Here is a 24056-nt window from a genome sequence, read left to right as displayed (position 1 = left end):
CGTATCTCTACATACTAATGACAAACACATGAGCGTCAAAATTTAAAATATAACAGCACTTGCAATCACTGAAAAAAAACCTCTGGCATAAGTCTAACAAAAACATGTAAAGGGTTTCTATGATAAAAATTACTGCACGATGCTAATGAAAGAAACAAAGGGCAATCTAAATAAATACAGAGACGTACTGTGTTCATGGATTAAAGACTAGACAAAGTAAAGACGCCAATTCATTCCTATTTCTAACAAGACTTTTTGGTACATATAGACAAGATTATTCTAAAATTTATATGGAAAGACAAAGGAACTGGCATAGCAAAAACAATTTTGAAAAAGAAAAACAAAGTGGAAGCAATCACCTTACCTGAGTTATTATGTAGCTACAGCAATCACACTGTGAGGGACTGATGGGGGAGACACACAGATCAATGGAACAGACCAGAACTAAGAAGTAGACCTACATTAGTACGTCCAACTGCTTTTGAAAGTGCAAAAATCATTTCACAGAAGAAAGTGAGCCTTTTCAACAAATGGTGCTGAAGCAACTGGACATCCATTGGGGGGAAAAAAGAACTTTGATCTAAGCTTCATATCTTATGCAAAATTAACTGAAAATAGATCACGGACTTAAAAGGTAAAACATTACTATGAAACTTTTAGGAGAAAATAGGAGAAGAGCGTCAGGATCTATGGCTAAGCAAAGAGCTCTTAGACTGGACACCAAAAAAAAAAAAAAAAATCCAGAAATGGAAAAACTGATAAATCTGACTTCACCAAAATTGAAAACTTTTGCTTTGTAGAAAACCTTGCTAAGAGAATAAAAAGACAAGCTACAGACTGGATGAAAAGATCTGCAAAATATCCAACAAAGGACTAACATCTAGAACATATTCATCAATTAAAAAAAAAAACCCTCTCAAAACTCCACAGTAGGGCTTCCCTGGTGGCGCAGTGGTTGAGAATATGCCTGCCAATGCAGGGGACACGGGTTCGAGCCCTGGTCTGGGAAGATCCCACATGCTGTGGGGCAACTGGGCCCGTGAGCCACAACTACTAAGCCTGCGCATCTGGAGCCTGTGCTCCACAACAAGAGAGGCCGTGATAGTGAGAGGCCCGCGCATAGTGATGAAGAGTGGCCCCCGCTTGCCGCAACTAGAGAAAGCCCTCACACAGACACGAAGACCCAACACAGCCAAAAATAAATTAATTAATTTAAAAAAAAACAAAAAACTTCACAGTAAAAAAATTCAAACAACTCACCATTAGAACTAATAAATGAATTCAGTAAGGTAGCAGGATACAAGATTAATATACATAAATCTGTTGCATTTCTTTACACTAATGATGAAATATCAGAAAGAGAAAGTAAAAAAAAAAACAATCCCACTTAAAATTTCATCAAAAAAATATCTAGGAATAAACTTAACCAAGGGGGTGAAAAACCTATACACTGAAAAATATAAAACATTGATAAAGGAAATTGAAGATGATTCAAAGAAATTAAAAGATATCCCATGCTCTTGGATTGGAAGAATTAATATTGTCAAAATGTCCATACCACCCAAAGCAATCTACAAATTTAGTGCAATCCCTATCAAATACCCATGACATTTTTCACAGAACAAGAACAACAATCCTGAGATTTATATGGAAGCAAAAAAGACCCATAATTGCCAAAGCAATCCCAAGGAAAAAGAACAAAGCTGGAGGCATAACCCTTCCAGACGTCAGACTATACTATAAAGCTATAGTAATCAAAACTGTGGTATTGGCACAAAAACAGACATATAGCCCAAAGGAATAGAACAGAGAGCCCAGAAATAAACCCACAGTCAATAAATCTATGACAAAGGAGACAAGATAATACAGTAGAGAAAACACAGTGTCTTCAACAAGTGGGGTTGAGAAAGCTGGACAACTACATGTAAATGAAATCAGAACACTCCCTCACACCATATACAAAAATAAACTCAAAATGGTTTAAAGACCTAAATATAAAACATGACACCATAAAACTCCTAGACGAGAACATAGACAAGACACTCTTAGCCATAAATGGTTGCAATATTTTCTTAGAAATAAGAAATAAAAGCAAAAATAAACAAATGGGACCTAATCTATCTTAAAAGCTTTTGCACAGCAAAGGAAACCATCAATGAAATGAAAAGATAACCTACAGACTGAGAGAAAATATTTGCAAATGATGAGACCAACAAGGGGTTAATCTCTAAAATATACAAACGGCTCATGCAGCTTAATATCAAAAAAACAAAAACCCCAATCAAAAAATGGGTGGAAGATCTAGATAGACGTTTCTCCAAAGAAGACATACAGATGGCCAACAGGCACATGCAAAGATGCTCAGGATCACTGATCATCAGGAAAATGCAAATCAAAACCACAATGAGGTACCACCTCACACTGGTCAGAATGGCCATCATCAAAAAGTCTACAGGAGGAGCTTCAAGATGGCAGAAGAGTAAGACGTGGAGATCACCTTCCTCCCAACAAATACATCAGAAATACATCTACATGTGGAACAACACCTACAGAACACCTACTGAACGCTGGCAGAAGACCTCAGACCTCCCACAAGGCAAGAAACTCCCCACGTACCTGGGTAGGGCAAAAGAAAAAAGAAATAACAGAGATAAAAGAATAGGGACGGGACCTGCACCAGTGGGAGGGAGCTGTGAAGGAGGAAAGGTTTCCATACACTAGGAGCCCCTTCCTGGGCGGAGACTGCGGGGGGGCGGAGGGGTGAGCTTCAGAGTCACGGAGGAGAGCGCAGCAACAGGGGTGCGGAGGGCAAAGTGGAGAGATTCCTGCACGGAGGATCAGTGCCGAGCAGTGCTCACCAGTCCGAGAGGCTTGTCTGCTCACCCGCCGGGGCGAGCGGGGGCTGGGAGCTGAGGCTCAGGCTTCGGTCGGATCCCAAGGAGAGGACTGGGGTTGGCAGCGTGAACACAGCCTGAAGGGGGCTAGTGCGCCACGGCTAGCCGGGAGGGAGTCCGGGAAAAGGTCTGCAGCTGCTGAAGAGGCAAGAGACCATTGTTTTGGGGTGTGCGAGGAGAGGGGATTCAGAGCGCCCCCTAAATGAGCTCCAGAGACGGGCGCGAGCAGCGACGATCAGCGCGGACCCCAGAGACAGGCATGAGACACTAAGGCTGCTGCTGCGCCACCAAGAAGCCTGTGTGCGAGCACAGGTCACTCTCCACACCGCCCCTCCCGGGAGCCTGTGCAGCCCGCCACGGCCAGGCTCCTGTGATCCAGGGACAACTTCCCCGGGAGAACACACAGTGCCTCAGGCTGCTGCAACGTCACGATGCCTCTGCTGCCGCAGGCTCTCCCCGCATCCTCGCCCCGCATCTGTACCTCTCCATCCCACCGGCCTGAGTGAGCTGGAGCCCCCTAATCGGCTGCTCCTTTAACCCCGTCCTGTGTGAGTGAAGAACAGACGCCCTCAGGCAACCTACAAGCAGAGGCGGGTCCAAATCCAAAGCCAAACCCCGGGAGCTGTGCGAACAAAGAAGAGAAAGGGAAATCTCTCCCAGCAGCCTCAGGAGCAGCGGATTAAATCTCCACAATCTACTTGATGTACCTGCATCTGTGGAATACCTGAATAGACAACGAATCATCCCACATTGAGGAGGTGGACTTTGGGAGCAACGATATATATATATTTTTCCCTTTTTCTCTTTTTGTGAGTGTTTATGTGTATGCTTCTGTGTGAGATTTTGTCTGTATAGCTTTGCTTTTACCATTTGTCCTAGGGTTCTGTCCATCCGTTTTTTTTTATTACTTAAAAAAATTTTTTTTTCTTAATAGTTATATTTTATTTTAATAACTTTATTTTACTTAATTTTATTTTATTTTATCCTCTTTCTTTTTTTCTTTCTTTTTTTCCTCCCTTTTATTCTGAGCCGTGTGGATGACAGGCTCTTGGTGCTCCAGCCAGGTGTCAGGGCTGTGCCTCTGAGATGGGAGAGCCAACTTCAGGACATGGGTCCACCAGAGACCTCCCAGCTCCACGTAATACCAAACGACGAAAATCTCCCAGAGATCTCCAACTCAATGCCAAGACCCAGCTCCACTCAACGACCAGCAAGCTACAGTGCTGGACACCCCATGCCAAACAACTAGCAAGACAGGAACACAGCCCCATCCATTAGCAGAGAGGCTGCCTAAAATCATAATAAGGCCACAGACACCCCAAAACACACCACCAGACGTGGACCTGCCCACCAGAAAGACAAGATCCAACCTCATCCACCAGAACACAGGCACTAGTCCCCTCCACCAGGAAGCCTACACAACCCACTGAACCAACCTTAGACACTGGGGACAGACACCAAAAACAATGGAAACTACGAACCTGCAGCCTGCGAAAAGGAGACCCCGAAACACAGTAAGTTAAGCAAAATGAGAAGACAGAGAAACACACAGCAGATGAAGGAGCAAGGCAAAAACCCACTAGACCTAACAAATGAAGAGGAAATAGGCAGTCTACCTGAAAAAGAATTCAGAATAATGATAGTAAAGATGATCCCAAATCGTGGAAATAGAATGGAGAAAATACAAGAAACGTTTAACAAGGACCTAGAAAAACTAAAGAGCAAACAAACAGTGATGAACAACACAATAAATGAAATTAAAAATTCTCTAGAAGGGATCAATAGGAGAATAACTGAGGCAGAAGAACGGATAAGTGACCTGCAAGATAAAATAGTGGAAATAACTACTGCAGAGCAGAATAAAGAAAGAAGAATGAAAAGAACTGAGGACAGTCTCAGACACCTCTGGGACAACATTAAACCCACCAACATTCGAATTATAGGGGTCCCAGAAGAAGAAGAGAAAAAGAAAGGGACTGAGAAAATATCTGAAGAGATTATAGTTGAAAAATTCCCTAATATGGGAAAGGAAATAGTTAATCAAGTCCAGGAAGCACAGAGAGTCCCATACAGGATAAATCCAAGGAGAAACACGCCAAGACACATATTAATCAAACTATCAAAAATGAAATACAAAGAATATTAAAAGCAGCAAGGGAAAAACAACACATAACACATAATGGAATCCCCATAAGGTTAACAGCTGATCTTTCAGCAGAAACCCTGCAAGCCAGAAGGGAGTGGCAGGACATATTTAAAGTGATGAAGGAGAAAAACCTACAACCAAGATTACTCTACCCAGCAAGGATCTCATTCAGATTTGACGGAGAAATTAAAACCTTTACAGACAAGCAAAAGCTAAGAGAATTCAGCACCACCAAACCAGCTTTACAACAAATGCTAAAGGAACTTCTCTAGGCAGGAAACACAAGAGAAGGAAAAGACCTACAATAATAAACCCAAAACAATTAAGAAAATGGTAATAGGAACATACATATTGATAATTACCTTAAATGTAAAAGGATTAAATGCTCCAACCAAAAGACATAGACTGGCTGAATGGACACAGAAACAAGACCCGTATATATGCTGTCTACAAGAGACCCACTTCAGACCTAGGGACACACACAGACTGAAAGTGAGGGGATGGAAAAAGATATTCCATGCAAATGGAGATCAAAAGAAAGCTGGAGTAGCAATTCTCATATCAGACAAAATAATCTTTAAAACAAAGACTAGAATAAAAAAATTCAAACAACTCACCATCACTCTGATACCAAAACCAGACAAAGATGTCACAAAGAAAGAAAACTACAGACCAATATCACTGACGAACATAGATGCAAAAATTCTCAACAAACAGGAGACAAAGAAGGACACTACATAATGATCAAGGGATCAATCCAAGAAGAAGATATAACAATTGTAAATACTTATGCACCCAACATAGGAGCACCTCAATACATAAGGCAAATACAGCCATAAAGGGGGAAATCGACAGTAACACAATCATAGTAGGGGACTTTAACACCTCACGTTCACCAATGGACACATCATCCAAAATGAAAATAAATAAGGAAACACAAGCTTTAAAGGATACATTAAACAAGATGGACTTAATTGATATTTATAGGACATTCCATCCAAAAACAACAGAATACACATTCTTCTCAAGTGCTCATGGAACGTTCTCCAGGATAGATCATATCTTGGGTCAGAAATCAAGCCTTGGTAAGTTTAAGAAAATTGAAATCGTATCAAGTATCTTAACCGACCACAACTCTATGAGACTAGATATCAATTACAGGGAAAAATCTGTAAGAAATACAAACACATGGAGGCTAAACAATGCACTACTTAATAACCAAGAGATCACTGAAGAAATCAAGGAGGAAATCAAAAAATACCTAGAAACAAATGACAGTGAAAACACAACGATGCAAAACCTATGGGATGCAGCAAAAGCAGTTCTAAGAGGGAAGTTTATAGCAATACAATCTTACATTAAGAAAGAAGAAACATCTCAAATAAACAACCTAACCTTACACCTAAAGCAATTAGAGAAAGAAGAACAAAAAAAACCCCAAAGTTAGCAGAAGGAAAGAAATCATGAAGATCAGATCAGAAATAAATGAAAAGGAAATGATAGCAAAGATCAATAAAACTAAAAGCTGGTTCTTTGAGAAGATAAACAAAATTGATTAACCATTAGCCAGACTCATCAAGAAAAAAAGGGAGAAGACTCAAATCAATAGAATTAGAAATGAAAAAGGAGAAGTAACAACTGACACTGCAGAAATACAAAGGATCATGAGAGATTACTACAAGCAACTATATGCCAATAAAATGGACAACCTCGAAGAAATGGACAAATTCTTAGAAATGCACAATCTTCTGAGACTGAACCAGGAAGAAATAGAAAATATGAACAGACCAGTCACAAGCACTGAAATTGAAACTGTGATTAAAAATCTTCCAACAAACAAAAGCCCAGAACCAGATGGCTTCACAGGCGAATTCTATCAAACATTTAGAGAAGAGCTAACACCTATCCTTCTCAAACTCTTCCAAAATATAGCAGAGGGAGGAACACACCCAAACTCATTCTATGAGGCCACCATCACCCTGATACCAAAACCAGACAAAGATGTCACAAAGAAAGAAAACTACAGGCCAATATCACTGATGAACATAGATGCAAAAATCCTCAACAAAATACTAGCAAACAGAATCCAACAGCACATTAAAAGGGTCATACACTATGATCAAGGGGGGTTTATCCCAGGAATGCAAGGATTCTTCAATATACGCAAATCAATCAACGTGATACACCATATTAACAAACTGAAGGAGAAAAGCCATATGATCATCTCAATAGATGCAGAAAAAGCTTTCGACAAAATTCAACACCCATTCATGATAAAAACCCTCCAGAAAGTAGGCATAGAGGGAACTTTCCTCAACATAATAAAGGACATATATGACAAACCCACAGCCAACATTGTCCTCAATGGTGAAAAACTGAAACCATTTCCACTAAGATCAGGAACAAGACAAGGTTGCCCACTCTCACCACTATTATTCAACATAGTTTTGGAAGTGTTAGCCACAGCAATCAGAGAAGAAAAAGAAATAAAAGGAATCCAAATTGGAAAAGAAGAAGTAAAGCTGTCACTGTTTGCAGATGACATGATACTATACATAGAGAATCCTAAAGATGCTACCAGAAAACTACTAGAGCTAATCAATGAATTTGGTAAAGTAGCAGGATACAAAATTAATGCACAGAAATCTCTTGCATTCCTATACACTAATGATGAAAAATCTGAAAGTGAAATTAAGAAAACATTCCCATTTACCACTGCAACAAAAAGAATCAAATATCTAGGAATAAATCTACCTAAGAAGACAAAAGACCTGTATGCAGAAAATTATAAGACACCGATGAAAGAAATTAAAGATGATACAAATGGATGGAGAGATATACCATGTTCTTGGATTGGAAGAATCAACACTGTGAAAATGACTCTACTACCTAAAGCAATCTACAGATTCAATGCACTCCCTATCAAACTACCACTGGCATTCTTCACAGAACTAGAACAAAAAATTTCACAATTTGTACGGAAACACAAAAGACCCTGAATAGCCAAAGCAATCTTGAGAAAGAAAAACGGAGCTAGAGGCATCAGGCTCCTTGACTTCAGACTCTACTACAAAGCTACAGTAATCAAGACAGTATGGTACTGGCACAAAAACAGAAATATTGATCAATGGAACAGGATAGAAAGCCCTGAGATAAACCCACACACATATGGTCACCTTATCTTTGATAAAGGAGGCAAGAATATACAGTGGAGAAAAGACAGTCTCTTCAATAAGTGGTGCTGGGAAAACTGGACAGCTACATCTAAAAGAATGAAATTAGAACACTCCCTGACACCATACACAAAAATAAACTCAAAATGGATTAAAGACCTAATTGTAAGGCCAGACACCATCAAACTCTTAAGAGGAAAACATAGGCAGAACACTCTATGACATAAATCACAGCAAGATCCTTTTTGACCCAGCTCCTAGAGAAACAGAAATAAAAACAAAAATAAACAAATGGGACCTAATGAAACTTAAAAGCTTTTGCACAGCAAAGGAAACCATAAACAAGACCAAAAGACAACCCTCAGAATGGGAGAAAATATTTGCAAATGAAGCAACTGACAAAGGATTAATCTCTAAAACATACAAGCAACGCATGCAGCTCTATATCAAAAAAACAACCAACCAAATCAAAAAATGGGCAGAAGACCTAAATAAACATTTCTCCAAAGAAGACATACAGATTGCCAACAAACACATGAAAGAATGCTCAACATCATTAATCATTAGAGAAATGCAAATCAAAACTACAATGAGATATCATCTCACACCAGTCAGAATGGCCATCATCAAAAAACCTAGAAACAATAAATGCTGGAGAGGGTGTGGAGAAAAGGGAACCCTCTTGCACTGTTGGTGGGAATGTAAATTGATACAGCCACTATGGAGAACAGTATGGAGGTTCCTTAAAAAACTAAAAATAGAACTACCATACGACCCAGCAATCCCACTACTGGGCATATACCCTGAGAAAACCATAATTCAAAAAGAGTCATGTACCAAAATGTTCATTGCAGCTCTTTTTACAATAGTCAGGACATGGAAGCAACCTAAGTGTCCATCAACAGATGAATGGATAAAGAAGATGTGGCAAATATATACAATGGAATAATACTCAGCCATAAAAAGGAACGAAACTGAGTTATTTGTAATGAGGTGGATGGACTTAGAGACTGTCATACAGAGTGAAGTAAGTCAGAAAGAGAAAAACAAATACCGTATGCTAACACATATATATGGAATCTAAAAAAAAAAAAAAAAGGAAAAGAAAAGAAATATGGTCAGAAGAACCTAGGGGCAAGACGGGAATAAAGATGCAGACCTACTGGAGAATGGACTTGATACGGGGGTGGGGCGTAGGGTAAGCTGGGACAAAGTGAGAGTGGCATGGACATATATACACTACCAAACGTAAAATAGATAGCTAGTGGGAAGCAGCCGCATAGCACAGGGAGATCAGCTCGGTGCTTTGTGACCACCTAGAGGGGTGGGATAGGGAGAGTGGGAGGGAGGGAGATGCAAGAGGGAAGAGATATGGGGACATATGTATATGTATAACTGATTCACTTTGTTATAAAGCAGAAACTAATACACCATTGTAAAGCAATTATACTCCAATAAAGATGTTTAAAAAAAAAAGTCTACAAATAACAAATGCTGGAGAGGGTGTGGAGAAAATGGGACCCTCCTACACTGTTGATGGGAATGTAAATCTGTGCAGCCACTATGGAAAAAAGTATGGGGGTTCCTCAAAAACTAAAAATAGGGCTACCATATGATCCAGCAATCCCACTCCTGGGTATATATCCAGAAAAGACGAAAAAAACTCTAATTTGAAAAGATACATGCACCCCAATGTTCATGGAAGCATTATGTACAATAGCCGTGATATGGAAGCAACCCAAGTGCCCATCAACAGACAACTGGATTAAGAAGATGTGGTATATATGTACAATAGAATATGCCTCAGCCATAAAGAAGAATGAAATATTGCCATTTGCAGCAACACAGAGAATATTACACTTAGTGAAGTAAGTCAGACAAATATTATTGTGATATCACTTGTATGTGGAACCTCAAGAACAGTACAAATGAATCTATATACAAAACAGAAACAGGCTCACAGACATAGGAAACAGACTTCTGGTTACCAAAGGGGAAAGGGGGAGGGGGAGGGATAAATTAGGAGGTGGGGCTTAACAGATACAAAGTACTATACGTAAAATAGATAAGCCACAAGGATTTACTCTATAGCACAGGCAACTATGTTCAATATCTTGTAATAACATATAATGGAAAAGAATCTGAAAAAATATATCAATGAATCACTTTTCTATACACTTGAAACTATTGTTTTCTATACACTTGAAACTATATTGTAAATCAACTATAATTCAATAATTAATTAAATAATTAAAACATCAAACAACCCAATTAGAAAATGGGCATAAGACATGAAGAGGCATTTCACTGAAAAGGACATACAAATGGCAAATAAACACATGAAAATATGTTTAAGGTCATTAGCCAATAATTAGAAAAACATAAATAAAACCATAATAAGGTATCACTACACATTAACAGAAAGGCTAAAATAAAAAGTAGTGACAACACCAAATGCTGGCCAGGAATGTGCAGAAACTAGATCACTCATACATTGCTGGTAGAGATATATAAAATGGTACAGTGAACTGGAAAATAGCTTGACAGTTTCTCAAAAAAACTAAACAAGCAACCACCAGATGACTCAGCAACTGCACTTCCAGGCATTTATCCCAGAAAAATGAAGACTTATGCTCACACAAAACCCTGTACATGAATGTTTGTAGCAGCTTTATTTGTAATCGCTAAAAACTGGAAAGAACCCAGATGTTCTTCAACAGGTGACTGGTTAAACAAATTAGTACATTCAGACCAAGGAACAGTACTCAGCAATAAAAAGGAGTGAACCGTTCACACATGCGATAAGCTGGATGGATCTCCAGAGAATTATGCTGTGTGAAAAAGTCAATCCCAAAAGATTACACACTGCATGATGCCACTTCCAGAACACTCCTGATACAGATGAACAGACGAGCGGCTGCCAGGGCCTAGGGAGGGGTGGGAGCAAGGAGGAAGAGTATGTGCCTTTAAAGGGTGCAGGAGAGATTTTTGTGCTGATAGAAGTGATCTGTATCGGTAGCCAAGGCAACATCTAAATCTTGGTTATCTTATGACCGTTTTGCAATGTCCCCACTGCGGGCAACAGGGGAAACGGTCCGTGAGATCTCTATTTTTTCTTAAACCTATGAATCTATCATGATCTCAAAATAAAAAGTTCTATTAAAAAAATAAAAGAATAGGTGGTATTATCAGACAGCGACTCTGTAAGTTGACTCTGCACATCCCACACTGAAAGGACCACTGAAGGGTGTGCTTCAAGGAGGACGTGGTACCCAGAGGGAGGGACTGGCAGGTGAGATGTGACGCTCTGTGTCCTGTTATTTTCCGTCTGGAGATACATGTGTTTGGTTGACACAAACACGACCAAGCACCACAACCGGCAATGACTTATTCCCTGTAGGTGACAAGGATCCAACTTACGAAGAGTTTCTGTTAAACTCCTCCTGTTGACGAGGGGATCTGGATTTCACAGGCTTCCTCAGAGCTGAGTGGCATCATCTACAAAACCTGGCACTCTCTCCTCGGGGCGTGAGGTTGGCTGGTTTTTCACAGCAGTGAGGCTTTCACTCACGAGGCCCATATCCATGGGTTTGGTAGAAAGTGCGCTCGCTGGCTTGACTGATTTCTTTTGGTTTTATGATCTGTGGTTTTGGTTTTTTTTTTCCCCCTCTTTCCTTGCTGGAAGTTGGATGACATACACATTGCATATCATGTATGTTTTATATGACAAGTGTACAGTGTTTAACAGCTACAAAAAAGGCATACCAGGAGCAGGTAACTAGGCATGTTACAGAGTACTTTATGGAGGGATGTGTAGGGCACATTGTTAGGTTGTATAAGATAACTAATTGTGAGCTAAATAATGATGTCTACTTCAATTGGATTTGATGTTGTTTTATTACAGTGGATGTCACTTTGCTCAAAATCACAAAGGAATTTTTTGCATCCAACTTATGGTCACTATGAGGGTTTCCTCAGAATGAGCTAAGCTTGAGGGTGGGGGAAAGATCACATCCCAAAATAGAAAACCTAAAAGGGATATACGCTGCTAATATATTTTTAATTTTGCATGAGAAATGTTAAATGAGATAACAGGAAAGGTATTGAATAATTAGAGACCAGTCTTGGGCAAAAGTCAGTCATTGAGGAACACGGACAAAACTGGATCAGGAAAAAATGGCCTCCACTGAAGCAGCTAACACAAAGTCAAAGGATTAGCTCCATGGGGGAAACCTCATTTGGAACCTACTGACTTGTTTTTACACTCATTTCAAGCAACCTCCAACTTCCCGGACCGCAGCAGATCGGTAGCACATGCTACAGTGTGACTGTGGCTACAGGCACAGTAACGGGTGACGGGGAACCGGGCACCACGCCAGAAAGCGGCACTAAGAGCGCCGCACATCTGCTCCAGCACTGACCTGCAGCCTTCAAGAAAAGTAAGTCACACTGGGTAGACCAGATGACCTCCGCCTTCCTCGTTTCGCCAAGCACTGGTTCTGCTTTTAAGGTTTCCAGAGGTCAGAAAGGAAGCAAAGGTGGATGACGGCCTTGACTGCAGGATTCATTCCATGTATTCCACGTCCTGGCAGAAGAGGCGCTGGGACAGTGGGTCATCTGAGAAGGGGTCCTGGGTTTCCGGCTTAGGGACCAGCTGGTCAGTGACACCAGCAACTGAGGTAAGAAAGCCTGAAGGTTCTGAGGACGTGTCCACGTTGTGGGTGCAGATCCAGGGATCGCACTTCAAATGACCACGACCGTGGAGATCTGGGGAGGTGGTTCCTCTAAGTGCTGACTGTGAAGGGAAGCTCGGTAAGCTCAACCCCCGGCACCCCGTGGTGAACCAGGTCACTGGAGCTGGGGGCGAGGGTGGGCTGCTGAAGGACGGGGGACGTGAGAGGCTGCAGATAAAAAGCCCTGGCAGCTCTGGCCAGAAGCCTGGCTGGGATGGAAAGAAGGGCCAGGTCAGTGAGGGGAGAGTGCAGTGTGGACGCCAGCAGGTGGGCAGTGACCAGTAGAAAAGGGATGACTGCTGACACGCGTCCCTAAGACTTGAGAGGTGAGGTGTGAGGCAGGAGGCAGGGCTCAGTCTCCGCGGCGACAGAGACCTCCGTTCTTGAGACAGCAGGACCAGGGCTACGGTGAGGCGTGGAGGTGAAGACAGGCTGCAGAAGGGGCGGGAGGGCAGGCAGTCTCCGTAGCACGGCACCTTTCCCTTCCTGTCACCTAGTGGAGGAGAGCTCAGGGCTTGAGATCAATGAAGGGCTAAAACAGCAGATGCAGAGGAAAAGCGAGGCGGCCAGGAGAGAGGGAAGGGCGGCCAGGCACCCCGCGCACCCGGCCGGATGCACAGGCCATCCGGCTACAGAGATCTCGGTCGGAGAAGAGCTTTGTCCGCAGGGCCGCGCGCAGGGCGGATGGTGGGGAGCCAGGGCCGGGGTCACAGGGCGAGCGCAGCTGAGGAAGGAAGAGGCGAAGGAAAGGCCGTGCGCGGCACAGCTGGAGAAGGAGCCGCTCATCGCCCGAACAGAAGGGGCTGGAGGGGCCGGGCGCCCGGAGCTCCTGAGGGGACGAGCGGGGGAGGGTGATCGGGACGGGGCACGCGGCCACGTCCAGAGAGCAGCCGGGGACGGGAGGGCCTCAGAGTGGGGGCAGAAGAGAAGGAGGAGAAGGGGACAGGCAACGACATCGAGGCACTGAGAATCCAAGCGGGGACCCTGCCGTCGCCCAGGGTGGGCGAGGAGCTGTAGGAGAAAGCGGGACTCCAGCCCAGGGGACCCTGGGGGGTAAGGAACAGCCCCGAGGACACCAACAGGGAACAGCAACAAGGAGGACAAAGTACGGCGCAGAACATCGGGTGACCTGTAGTACTTCCAAAAAAAGAAGTTCTGGTTTACTGGGCAGGGGGAATCAAGCAGCAAAACCCTTGGTGGAGCGCTGGCTTAGGCGAGGCGGCCGGTCTGGGTGGCAGGAGAGCGGTGACCTACGGATGGCGGCGGGACAGACGGCGAGCAGCCTGGCTGCTGGCAGCGGCGCTGGGGCTTCGCCGGAGCCTGAGTTGAATGACGACAGAGAGGAGCTGTGACATCGTGGGTTTAACATTCCCGGCACAGGCCCCAAGGGCTGCTCAAGGTCACGGACAGGCTCTGAGACGGTGCGGACACGCTCGTGCGGGTCAGACCCACCGGGGGCCTGAGCTTCCTTAGCAGGTGAGTGAGCCTGGCCAGCGAGCCAGCATCAAAACCGCAAGTTCTTAGGTGATACCTAATTGATGTAATAACATGAAAAAGAAAAAAAGAAGAGGAATTCTTCTCCTAAAGTAGAAACTGCCCAGAAAAGGAAGGTGGCGGCCAGTGAAGCAGACAGAAATGAAGAGAACTAATTAAAAAACAATGATCCTTAACCAGGAAACAAGTCTGGATACTTTAAAGAGTAGAATGTTAAATCTGATTGAGGTATACGAGAGGATAAAATTATATGAAGAACTAAGGGCAAGTTGTTTGCCAAAATGTTGCAGAGAACACTCCAACTAGGGTAATAAAGAGAGAAAAGTTGAACAGTTAATTTTGTATTTGAGGATTCATACACAAAACGTGTCTTTCTGAACTACAACTTTGGAGCAAGCCTCGAGTACCATGATAGTATCTGCAATTTTAGAGATTACACAGAAATGAAAGCACCCCATGTGAACGGGAAAGGTCTCCGGCATTAGTTGAGAAGGTACAGGCTTCAGCGCCCACTTCCCAATTGTGTCCTGAGTTAGAGAGAGATTCTGACTCGTATCAAACATCCAGTGTTTGTCTAGCACATGCACTAGACAATGAGATCCAGGGGGTCATCACTGATCAGAGCCTATATGGAGAAAGATTTCTGTTCGGGAAAGGAAAGGAGAGTAAGGACTTGATTACCCTTGAGAATGAGCTCAAATGCCAGCCCCACCACCCTAGCTCCGGGACCCTGAGCAGACACCTAGCCTCTCAGAGAGTTTCCTCACCCGCAAGTGCGTCCCAGTGTTTACCTTACCCTGTCCTGGTGAGGATTAGACACTGGATACAAAGCACCTTGTGTAGATTATTCTAACTTCACCCTTCATCTAGAGATCAGGGTTATAATTCAGGCTGACACACTGATGGTTTCTCAATAAGGAAAGATTTTCTGGTACAATGGAAACAGAATAATAGGTCAATACCAGAAGAATCTCATTTAAGGATATTGAGATTAGGGTTATAATTCAAAGATTAGGGTTATAATTCAGGCTGACACACCAATGGTTTCTCAGTAAGGAAAGATTTCCTGGTACAATGGAAACAGAGTAATAGGTCAATACCAGAAGAATCTCATTCAAGGATATTGACCTGAAAGCATCTTTAGTCACGTAACAGCTAGAAATAATAGTCACGTAACAGCTAGAAATAACACTGTTCTTGGGAAATGTAACTAGGGAAAATTAACTTTGTTACTAGATGATATACACCAGAAGAAATACAGAGAAGGTCACTTTTAACTCATAATGCTTTTGTAGTTGTGAACACTTATTGAACTTATTTATGTAATAACAAAACACACTTTAATATCAATTTTACCAACAAAGTTTTATCAATGTCTAGACTATGAAGGTCCCTACGGATTTTAATATTAAAGACAATCCAAAGTAAGGACTTCATTCTTATAAAGGTATGTGACAGGTATAGTATCCTAGTTTATGTACAAATTTATGAAAAAATTACTCAAGGTGTTAATTTATGAAAAGTGGGGAAATAGCAATGGCCACCAAATAATTGACTTCCATTCCCTGCACCCCCCCCCCCCCAAGTATTAGTGCAGTCAAAGTGATTCTGAAGGTAAATGTTAGTCTTCAAAACACCAAATATTTTTATCAGCTTCACAAAGACAATGAGAACTAAGGTCAAAGGCAAGTATATTGTGTCTGCAAAATAACACAAGAAATTTCGCTCTTCCTAAGAAGACCAGGGATGCCCATCTGTGCTCGCCCACGGTGGAGGTCCGCGCTCTGTCCACAACTCTGCTGTGTCCTCCCCATTGGAGAAGGGACATCTAAGTCTGCCCTCTACTTCAGGAAGGTCACTAACCAGAAGAAACAAGTTCAAACTCAACCGCGGCTGACATTTTTTGGAGACCAGGAGGCACTGCTGCGGTACATGTTGTCCGCCTAACAGCCTTCCCCCAAGGAGCCACAGTAACCTCAGGAAACAGGACCCCAGAACTCCAGGACAGGCACTGTTTTTATAAACCGATTCCCAGGTCCCTCCTCCCTTCCTGAGACTGGATTAGAAACACAGGTTTCAGCTAAAGAGAGCAAGGCATTACCCTGCCTGTAACTGGTCCAGGGCAGGCACTTGACCTAACTTGGCCCAATCAGATGGGGATGATGGACTTTATTTCATAAACATGGGAAAGCACTCCTCTCTTCTATGGATGTAAACAAGGAAGGGTACCCAGATTACAAAGAGTAGCCGTTTTATGACTCAGGGGATGAGGATAATACAGCCGTAAGAGAGAGATGTTAAAAATTTAGGTCCTTGCTGACATGGCTGAGCTTCTGAATCAACCAGCCCTGAAACCTCATCTATAGCTATTTTCAAAAGTACATGTTCAAACTCAACAAGAAGAGCGCACTAGAATGAATTCCGACAGACCAATACTTGAATAAAGTACTCTAAAATGAAAAAAAAAAAATACATTTTCATATTACCTATGCCACTTGCAGTTGGAAACCTTCCACCTGAGAAAATGACCAAAAGAGCTAACAATCTATTATCTATTGAACAGAAATTTTCTTTTAAGCATAATTTCTAAAAAATTTTATTTTTGATCACGTAGAGTCAATTTATAATCAGAAGGTGGTTCAGTAAACATGGATTTAGAACCAGGTAAGTGCATTCGTCGAATGTATTTAATAACTACCAACTGTCGGGCATTTGAATGTTTGGTGAACACAGATTCCAGTCACCTGGTGTCTGTCCCCAGGGTGGGGAGAAGTCTGCCCGGGTGCCCCAGGCCCCAGGGCAGGGTGCCACCCTCCCTGAAGTGCCTGATGGACACACTAAGGCCTGCCTCTGGGCTCTCATACCTGCAGGCCGGCCAGCTGCCATATGACCATCGTGTTCTCTCTGCAGGTGCAGTTACGTTCAGCTGGGCAATGGTCAAGGGCTGCTGCCCCAGAAGCAAAGCAATGGTGCCTCTGCAGCCCTCAGCTCCAACCGCTGGGAGCTGGTTTCAGATGTGACTTCCCAAGGGAAGTCCATTCTCAAAAAAGGATGCCTGTGTGACCTCTTTGGAGAGGTTTTAATTAGAATTGCATTTATATTACATACAATGTAAAAAAACTGGTAGACTTCTACCATAAAGAAAAGAATTAAACGACATCTTCCAGTCAGCTTTTCTATTCATCCTGGCGTTTTGTTTCACATCCTGTAACTGAGAGGAAAATATACCACCTCCCCAGTGGAATCAAAGTGAAGGCTCATTCAGCGTCCCCTGACGGCTGTCCAGGGGCTGGTTACAGCATGGGGGACAGAAAGTCATGCAAGCAGTGCCCTGCTTTCAAAGAGCTTACGGTCTAGTCTTGAAAGAGATGTGCTTTGCCACCATCAAGAGCTGACTGAATTGCAAAATAGATCTGCGAGTCCCCGCAGGCAGCAAAGCTGGGTGTTTATTTTATGAGAACGCCTATCATAACCCATGTAAGCAAGTGAACCAGAGAAACTTCTGTAACGAAGCGAGCACGTGGCACGTAACAATATTTTAAATCACAACAAAGGAGGGAAAGATGCTGTGATTTTAAGTCCGCAGTCTCTTCTGGAAGATTAAAAATTCATATTTGAAAAATGATAAACTTCCCTCTAAAACACATCGTCCCATTCATAAAGTATCAGCACTTTATGAATGGTGTCCCTCCCCACCATTTCTAAATATTAGCTGCTTTTTAAGACTTCTTAACTGTCCAAAACACAGCATATAAGAGAAATAGAAAGAATTAGAAGGCCAAGGTCACTAAGTGTTGTCATATAAGCAGTTACTGTTCTGAGTAGTGTAGGGTTGCATCTAGCTGTGGCAGAGCAATCAAGCATGATTCCCCCAGGTATCACATCCGTCATCATCAGGGATTTATTTATTGGCCAAATCTCTCTCAAAGTAAACTTATTTTTGTTGAGAAAGCTTGGTGGGGATTACAAAGGAAGACAATTTGTAGACAGACAGTGTTTGTTTGACTTATGTGTTGTGCTGTAGTACCCTATCCTTTACATCTGCCTTGCTTGATCCGCCTTTAAACAATAGTATCCTGCACATCATTTTAGCTTTTGATTCATATTCACAGCAACAGAGAAGCAAAAGTCTTCTTTAAACACATGGAACTCAGTCCATTACCAAGATGAGACTGGCAGAGAAAGCTGTGACGTCCAAAGTCAAGTGTTACAGGACACAGAGGAATCAAAGGTTTTCCCTCAAACTATTTCCACTGGCAAGTATTCGAATGGATTTGTTAGAAATGGGGGAAAAAAAATCTATTACATCAGTCTGAGCAATCTCTAACGGATGGTTGAGGAGAAAAAAAAAAATCAAAGAAACTTCAGCTTTCTTCTCATTCCAAAACAATATTCAGAGCAAAGATCATCTCTTAGGCAAACGGGTACCTGGGGAATAGCAATGGGTAATTAGTTGGCTTTGGGACATGGGGTAGGTTACCTCTAGGCCACCCACATGCAATAGGTAGGTAGGGAGTTGAAAGCAAGATATGTAGCTTGAGGGACTGATGTGGCTAGAAATATTTAGGAGACTTCAGAGAAAGGCAAATGACAGGCAAGGATTGGAATGCTTTATAGTTCAAATGACCATGAAAAAGTCTCATAAACTTCTGATTTCCAAAGAACAATGTTTTCAAAGTTCTAGGGCCTGGAGGCATTGTAGAGAATAGTGTCCTGATATGCAGTTGTGGTCCTTGGACCAACAGTGCGTGCACAGCCTGGGAGCTGGGCAGGTGCAGAAGTGAATATGCAAAACCAGAATCTGCATCTTAACACACCAGGGGGCTCAGGGCACATGCAGTTGAGAACCACGGTTGTAGTGTTCCCCAAACGTTGGTTCTTGTTCACCAATTTTCAATGGTGAGAAAATGAAAACTACAAACATTTAAAATGATAAACGTATTCAATTTAGAGAAATGTCCTTTATTCTGATGTTATATGCTTCCTTTGTTGACATTTTTTACACGCCCTGTCTAGCAAAATACAGTAATGGCAATTTAGGTGATTTCCCTAACAGCAAGTTTTTTCATACTTCATTGGAACCAGATGACTCTGAAGACGTTATTTCCTTTGCCTAGAATGTTCTCCTCACTCCACTTTGCTTTATCAAGCCTGAATTTCTCCCTGAATCATATTTTGACTACCAACGCCTATGTATTAGTTTCCTATGGCTGCTATAACAAAATGCCACAAACTGGATGGCTTATTTGGTAGTCTCGTAGTTCTAGGTTAGGAGTCCAAAGTCAAGGTGCTGGCAGGGCCAGGCTCTCTCTGAGGATGCCAGGGAAGGACCCCTCCTTGCCTCTTCCTAGCTTCTGGTGGCTGCCGGCCATCCTTGGTGGTCCTGGGCTTGTAGTCACATCACTTCGACTTCAGCCTGTCTTTACATCACATTTTCCCTCCACGTGTCTATGTCAAATTCCTCTCAACTTATAAGGATGCCAGTCATTGAATGAGAGCTCACCCTAATCCAACATGACCTCATCTGAACCTGATTACATCAGTAAAGACCCTATTTCCAAATAAGGTCACATCCACAGGTTGCCTGGGCTTAGGACCTGGACATACCTTTTAGGGGACACAATTCAACCCACAGCAGCCTATAGTGATAACATTTTAAAAAGAACATGTCCTGATAATTCTCAAAGTTATATGTCAAATGCTGTAATACTTTGAAAATAGAGGACAAAATAAAAATACTGAGTATACTGTATCAATAATAAAACTAGTATATGACCAACAATTTGTGTTCTGGCTTCATAAATTGTTGTCACTGTAGAATGCATAAAGTCCAGTGTGTATAGAGATTTGGCTTAGACTTTTCCTCACTCTCAAACTGCCTCAGCCCTTACATTTTTTTTTAATTTCTAGCATCTTCTACACCAGGGGTCCCCAACCCCAGGGCTGCAGACCGTTACCTTCCGTGGCCTGTTGGGAACTGGGCCGCACAGCAGGAAGTGAGCGGCGGCAAGCAAACAAAGCTTCATCCAACGCTGCCCATCGCTCCCCGTCACTGGCATTATCGCCTGAACCATCCCCGCCCCCTCGTCCATGGAAAAGTTGTGTTCCACAAAACCGGTCCCTGGTGCCAAAAAGGTTGGGGAACCGCTGTTCTACACCACTTATGCTTCTCAGCTCCTTTCTGAACATCACTGCTTGATACTACCTATTTGATTCATTAGTTTTGTCTCACAAATCTTGGTATCAGAAATTAAAGCCAATTTGTGATCAGCCAATCTGGAGCTCCTTGGGAAGCCCCAAGCCATACTAAGTGGCCAGAGCGTTAAGAATGCTGTGGATCTAACAATGTTTGGGAAACACTGTTTCGGTTTAGGGATATTCAGAGGGAGGATTTCAACCAGAAACCTATGTGTTCGAGATTTCAATGTTGTATTACAATATTAAGTAAAGTATTACATAACATATGTTATTCATGCGGTTGGTGCTTTCAGAGCAGCAAAATACTGAACACTATTCAGTCACTGGCAAGTGAAATACTGCTTTAATAAGCTAAAAGGCAGGTAGACAGAGCTCATTAACAGTATACTGATAAGCAGTGGTTCTTTATTTTTCATCATATACCTGTCAAGCTACAGAGACTCCTTTTCCAGAAGAGAGAAAATGAGCACAGAGTACAAAGGAGTTTAAAGATTAGGCAAACATTCCTTTACCAGCTACCTAACAGGCGAACGTCCAGAAGCAGGGAACCAATGCTGTGCCAATCTACCAATGATAAGTGAAGGTGACAGTTTAGGACTTGGTTTTGGGTGACTTTTATTTTGGGTTGGCACTTTCAAGTGCCACACTTGCTTTTCCTAAAACTAATTTTCTATGAGTTTCTTCTATTAGAGGGAAGGATTAAATTCAGTTAGTTTAAAGTAAAAAACATATTTGGAAGGTACCATGAAATAAGAACACTAAAGGTCAAAGCCTGATGAACAGAATCTGATCAGTTAACCTGGGATGCTTGATGAGCTCTGTCTGAAGTGGAGGTGCCAGATTTTACCAAGGTTATTGTTTCATATGAGACAACTGAATAATAAAATCCCTATCTTCCCATATTCCTCCTAACTCATAACCCCACTTGGTTTCTTACTTGGACTTTCCACCCCTCCCATGTGCTCCTTCTCCGGGTCAGAGGAAAAAAACAAAGTGTGGGGAAAGGAGCACTTGAAAATAAAGAAAAAGCAAAAGCATATCCAAAACTTGCTGGAGAAATGGCTTTTCTTTAGGAAATCTGACTGTGGTTCTCTACAGACAGAGGCAGACCACGTGGATGTGACAGGTGCTGTAGCATCAGAAGCTCCCACGACACTGATCCTTACAAGCCAGGGACGTCCTGTCGGACTTCCTATGCCTTCTAGGAACAGCCATCCTGCTCCCAGTGTTACCAAGAACAGGGCAGGTTCCAGTCACGGGAGTGGCCAAAGGTGGAGCAAATGCCCAGGGGCCAAGGGGCCTCAACCACACTCCTCTTATAGGGACCCTGGATCCCTCAGGGCCTGGGTATTTGCACACTGGTTAATGCCTCCCTGGCCTGGGTCTGGGTCAGGTTTCTTTCTAACATACCTTCAGAGACCACATTCCTTCAGAACTCCTGCCTGAAGTTTTTAACATTCATTAGTATCATACCTGGATTAACACTGTATCCCACCCCGCCCCGGACTGTAAACTCCCTGAGAGCAGATCAGTGCCGGTGGGTACCTTGTAGTGTTGGAAACCACGCCGGCCCATAAAGCCGGCCCACGCCTATCTGTTGATGGGAAAGGGGGCAGCATGCCAGGACACACGGAGGAGACATGACTGATTTGCCTAGAAGTAATGGTTCTGAACTTGAGCCCCTCCCTGGGACTGTAAAATCCAAATCAGACTTAATCTGAGAATGCACACATCTGAGAGTGATTCCAGACTCGTGAACACCTCATGAATCTTGATACAAAGCAGAAGTGTACTATGTTGTTTATTTTTACCACGCAGGACAAAAACACAGTTTATGAATTGGGAAGGCTTTCGTTTATTAAAAAAAAAAATCTCTGTTGGGTGCCTTCAGGTGTGGGTGCTACAGAGGAAGCAAAGATCAAGCCTACTGGGCTGTGCTTCGGAGGTGTTTATGGTCTTAAAAAGACACATTTATAAATAGCCATCACGCAGCCTGAAAAGTCTCTGGAAGAAGAAATGGATGAACTTGCCTATCGATAAGTCCTTGTAATTTCAGTGCAAAGGAAGGACTTCCAATCTAGGAAAGCTCAAAGTGCAATAGCCGAGAAGCACACTCAACTGCAGGCGTCGCCTCAAGTCCTTCACATCCTTTGCTAGGGACAATATCGCAGATGAACCGAGTCTCCAACTGGCTTCCCAAACCCCGACTACTGATATCAGACTAAGAAAGGGAAACCCTACCGGCGTGAACGCGGAGAACCAGCAAGAGGACCCTCGGAGAAGCAGATCACGTAGACTGGCTACCCTCGGCCGGCCGGCGCCCCGGCACTCGTATCGGCGCCCCGCCGCCCGCGCCCACCCCACCCCGGCCCGCAAGCCCTGGCCCCCGGCACCCCGGCCCGCCCCGCCCGCGCCCCTCGCGCCCCGGCCCGCGCCCCCGCCCCGTACCGTAGGTCTCGGACATGGCCGTCTGCGACATCTTGGGAGCGGCTCCGCCTCTCGCGGGGCACCGTCTGCAGCTCCGCCGGGCCGGCGGCAGGGAAGCCGGGTCGTCGGCCGCGCCTCGGAAGGGAACGCCAGGGGTAGAGGACCGGAGGAGGGAGGGGCCCGCGGTCCCCACGGCAACTGCCCGCCACCCCGCGGCTGCGCCCCCGCCAGACTGTCCGCTCCGCGCAGGCGCACGGCCCCGCCCCCCACCGGTCGGGAGGCGGAGGAGGGGGCAGGGGAGGAGGGAAGGGGGCGCGAGGCCCGGCCCCCGCCGTGGTCGCGCGTGCGCGCGGGGAGGCCGGGGCGGGGATGGCCGATGAGCGCCGAGGAGCCGGGTCGGCGCGCGGGGAGGGCGGGGCGCGGTGGGGGGGCGGCGAGGGGCGGGCGGTCCGCAGGCCTTGGGGTGACGGGTTGGGCACAGGGACTGGGACCGCGGGGTCCTTTCTCGCGCAGAGGAGGCAAAGTGCCCGCACTGGCGAGGAGGGCAGCCCTTTGCCAGGTTGGCCGCCTCGGTAAAGGCTTGGTCGTCGTCATCTGGGGCGCTCGGCCGGGGAAGGACTTCCTCCGCGCTGGAGGAATGATCAACCCGGGGACGGGGTGAATGTGTAACTAGGAGGCCGTGCGTGGCCCCAGGTGTCCAGCTGGAGGCCAGCCCTGCGGGCGGGGAGGCAGGCTGACCTGCCGGGGCCGTCGCCGCTGGGGCCGAGCTGGCGTCTGGGGGAAACTGACAGAAGCTTAAGACGTACCGGTTCCAAAAAGTCCCCGGAAAACTGTAGACGTTGGCCCCTCTGCACCTCACTTTGGGGAATGTGGCCTTTGGGCAGGAAGCATCTCTGGGCTCTCAGCCGCAGACGCATTTCTACGGGTAGGAGTCGTTGGTTGACTATTTTGATTTAAGGAGCACAAATGAATTCAGAATCCCCTTCTGTTG

General features: G+C 44.2%; 1 protein-coding gene across 1 annotated transcript in view; it reads right to left on the bottom strand.

The window, feature by feature from the left end:
* The window catches only part of RAB4A (RAB4A, member RAS oncogene family), a 52012-nt gene extending 28687 nt beyond the window's left edge, over positions 1–23325 (bottom strand). Inside the window, exon 1 of the mRNA XM_059899221.1 lies at positions 23087–23325. Within this exon, the coding sequence (XP_059755204.1) occupies positions 23087–23117 (31 nt within the window). The 5' untranslated portion in view covers positions 23118–23325. The remainder of the gene's footprint in view (positions 1–23086) is intronic.
* Between the last annotated feature and the right edge of the window lie 731 nt (positions 23326–24056).

The sequence above is a fragment of the Balaenoptera ricei genome, chromosome 16 (genome assembly GCF_028023285.1).
Source record: "Balaenoptera ricei isolate mBalRic1 chromosome 16, mBalRic1.hap2, whole genome shotgun sequence".
NCBI lineage: Eukaryota > Metazoa > Chordata > Mammalia > Artiodactyla > Balaenopteridae > Balaenoptera > Balaenoptera ricei.
Note: the sequence above shows the minus strand (reverse complement) of the source record. Positions and strands in the feature narration are given on the sequence as shown.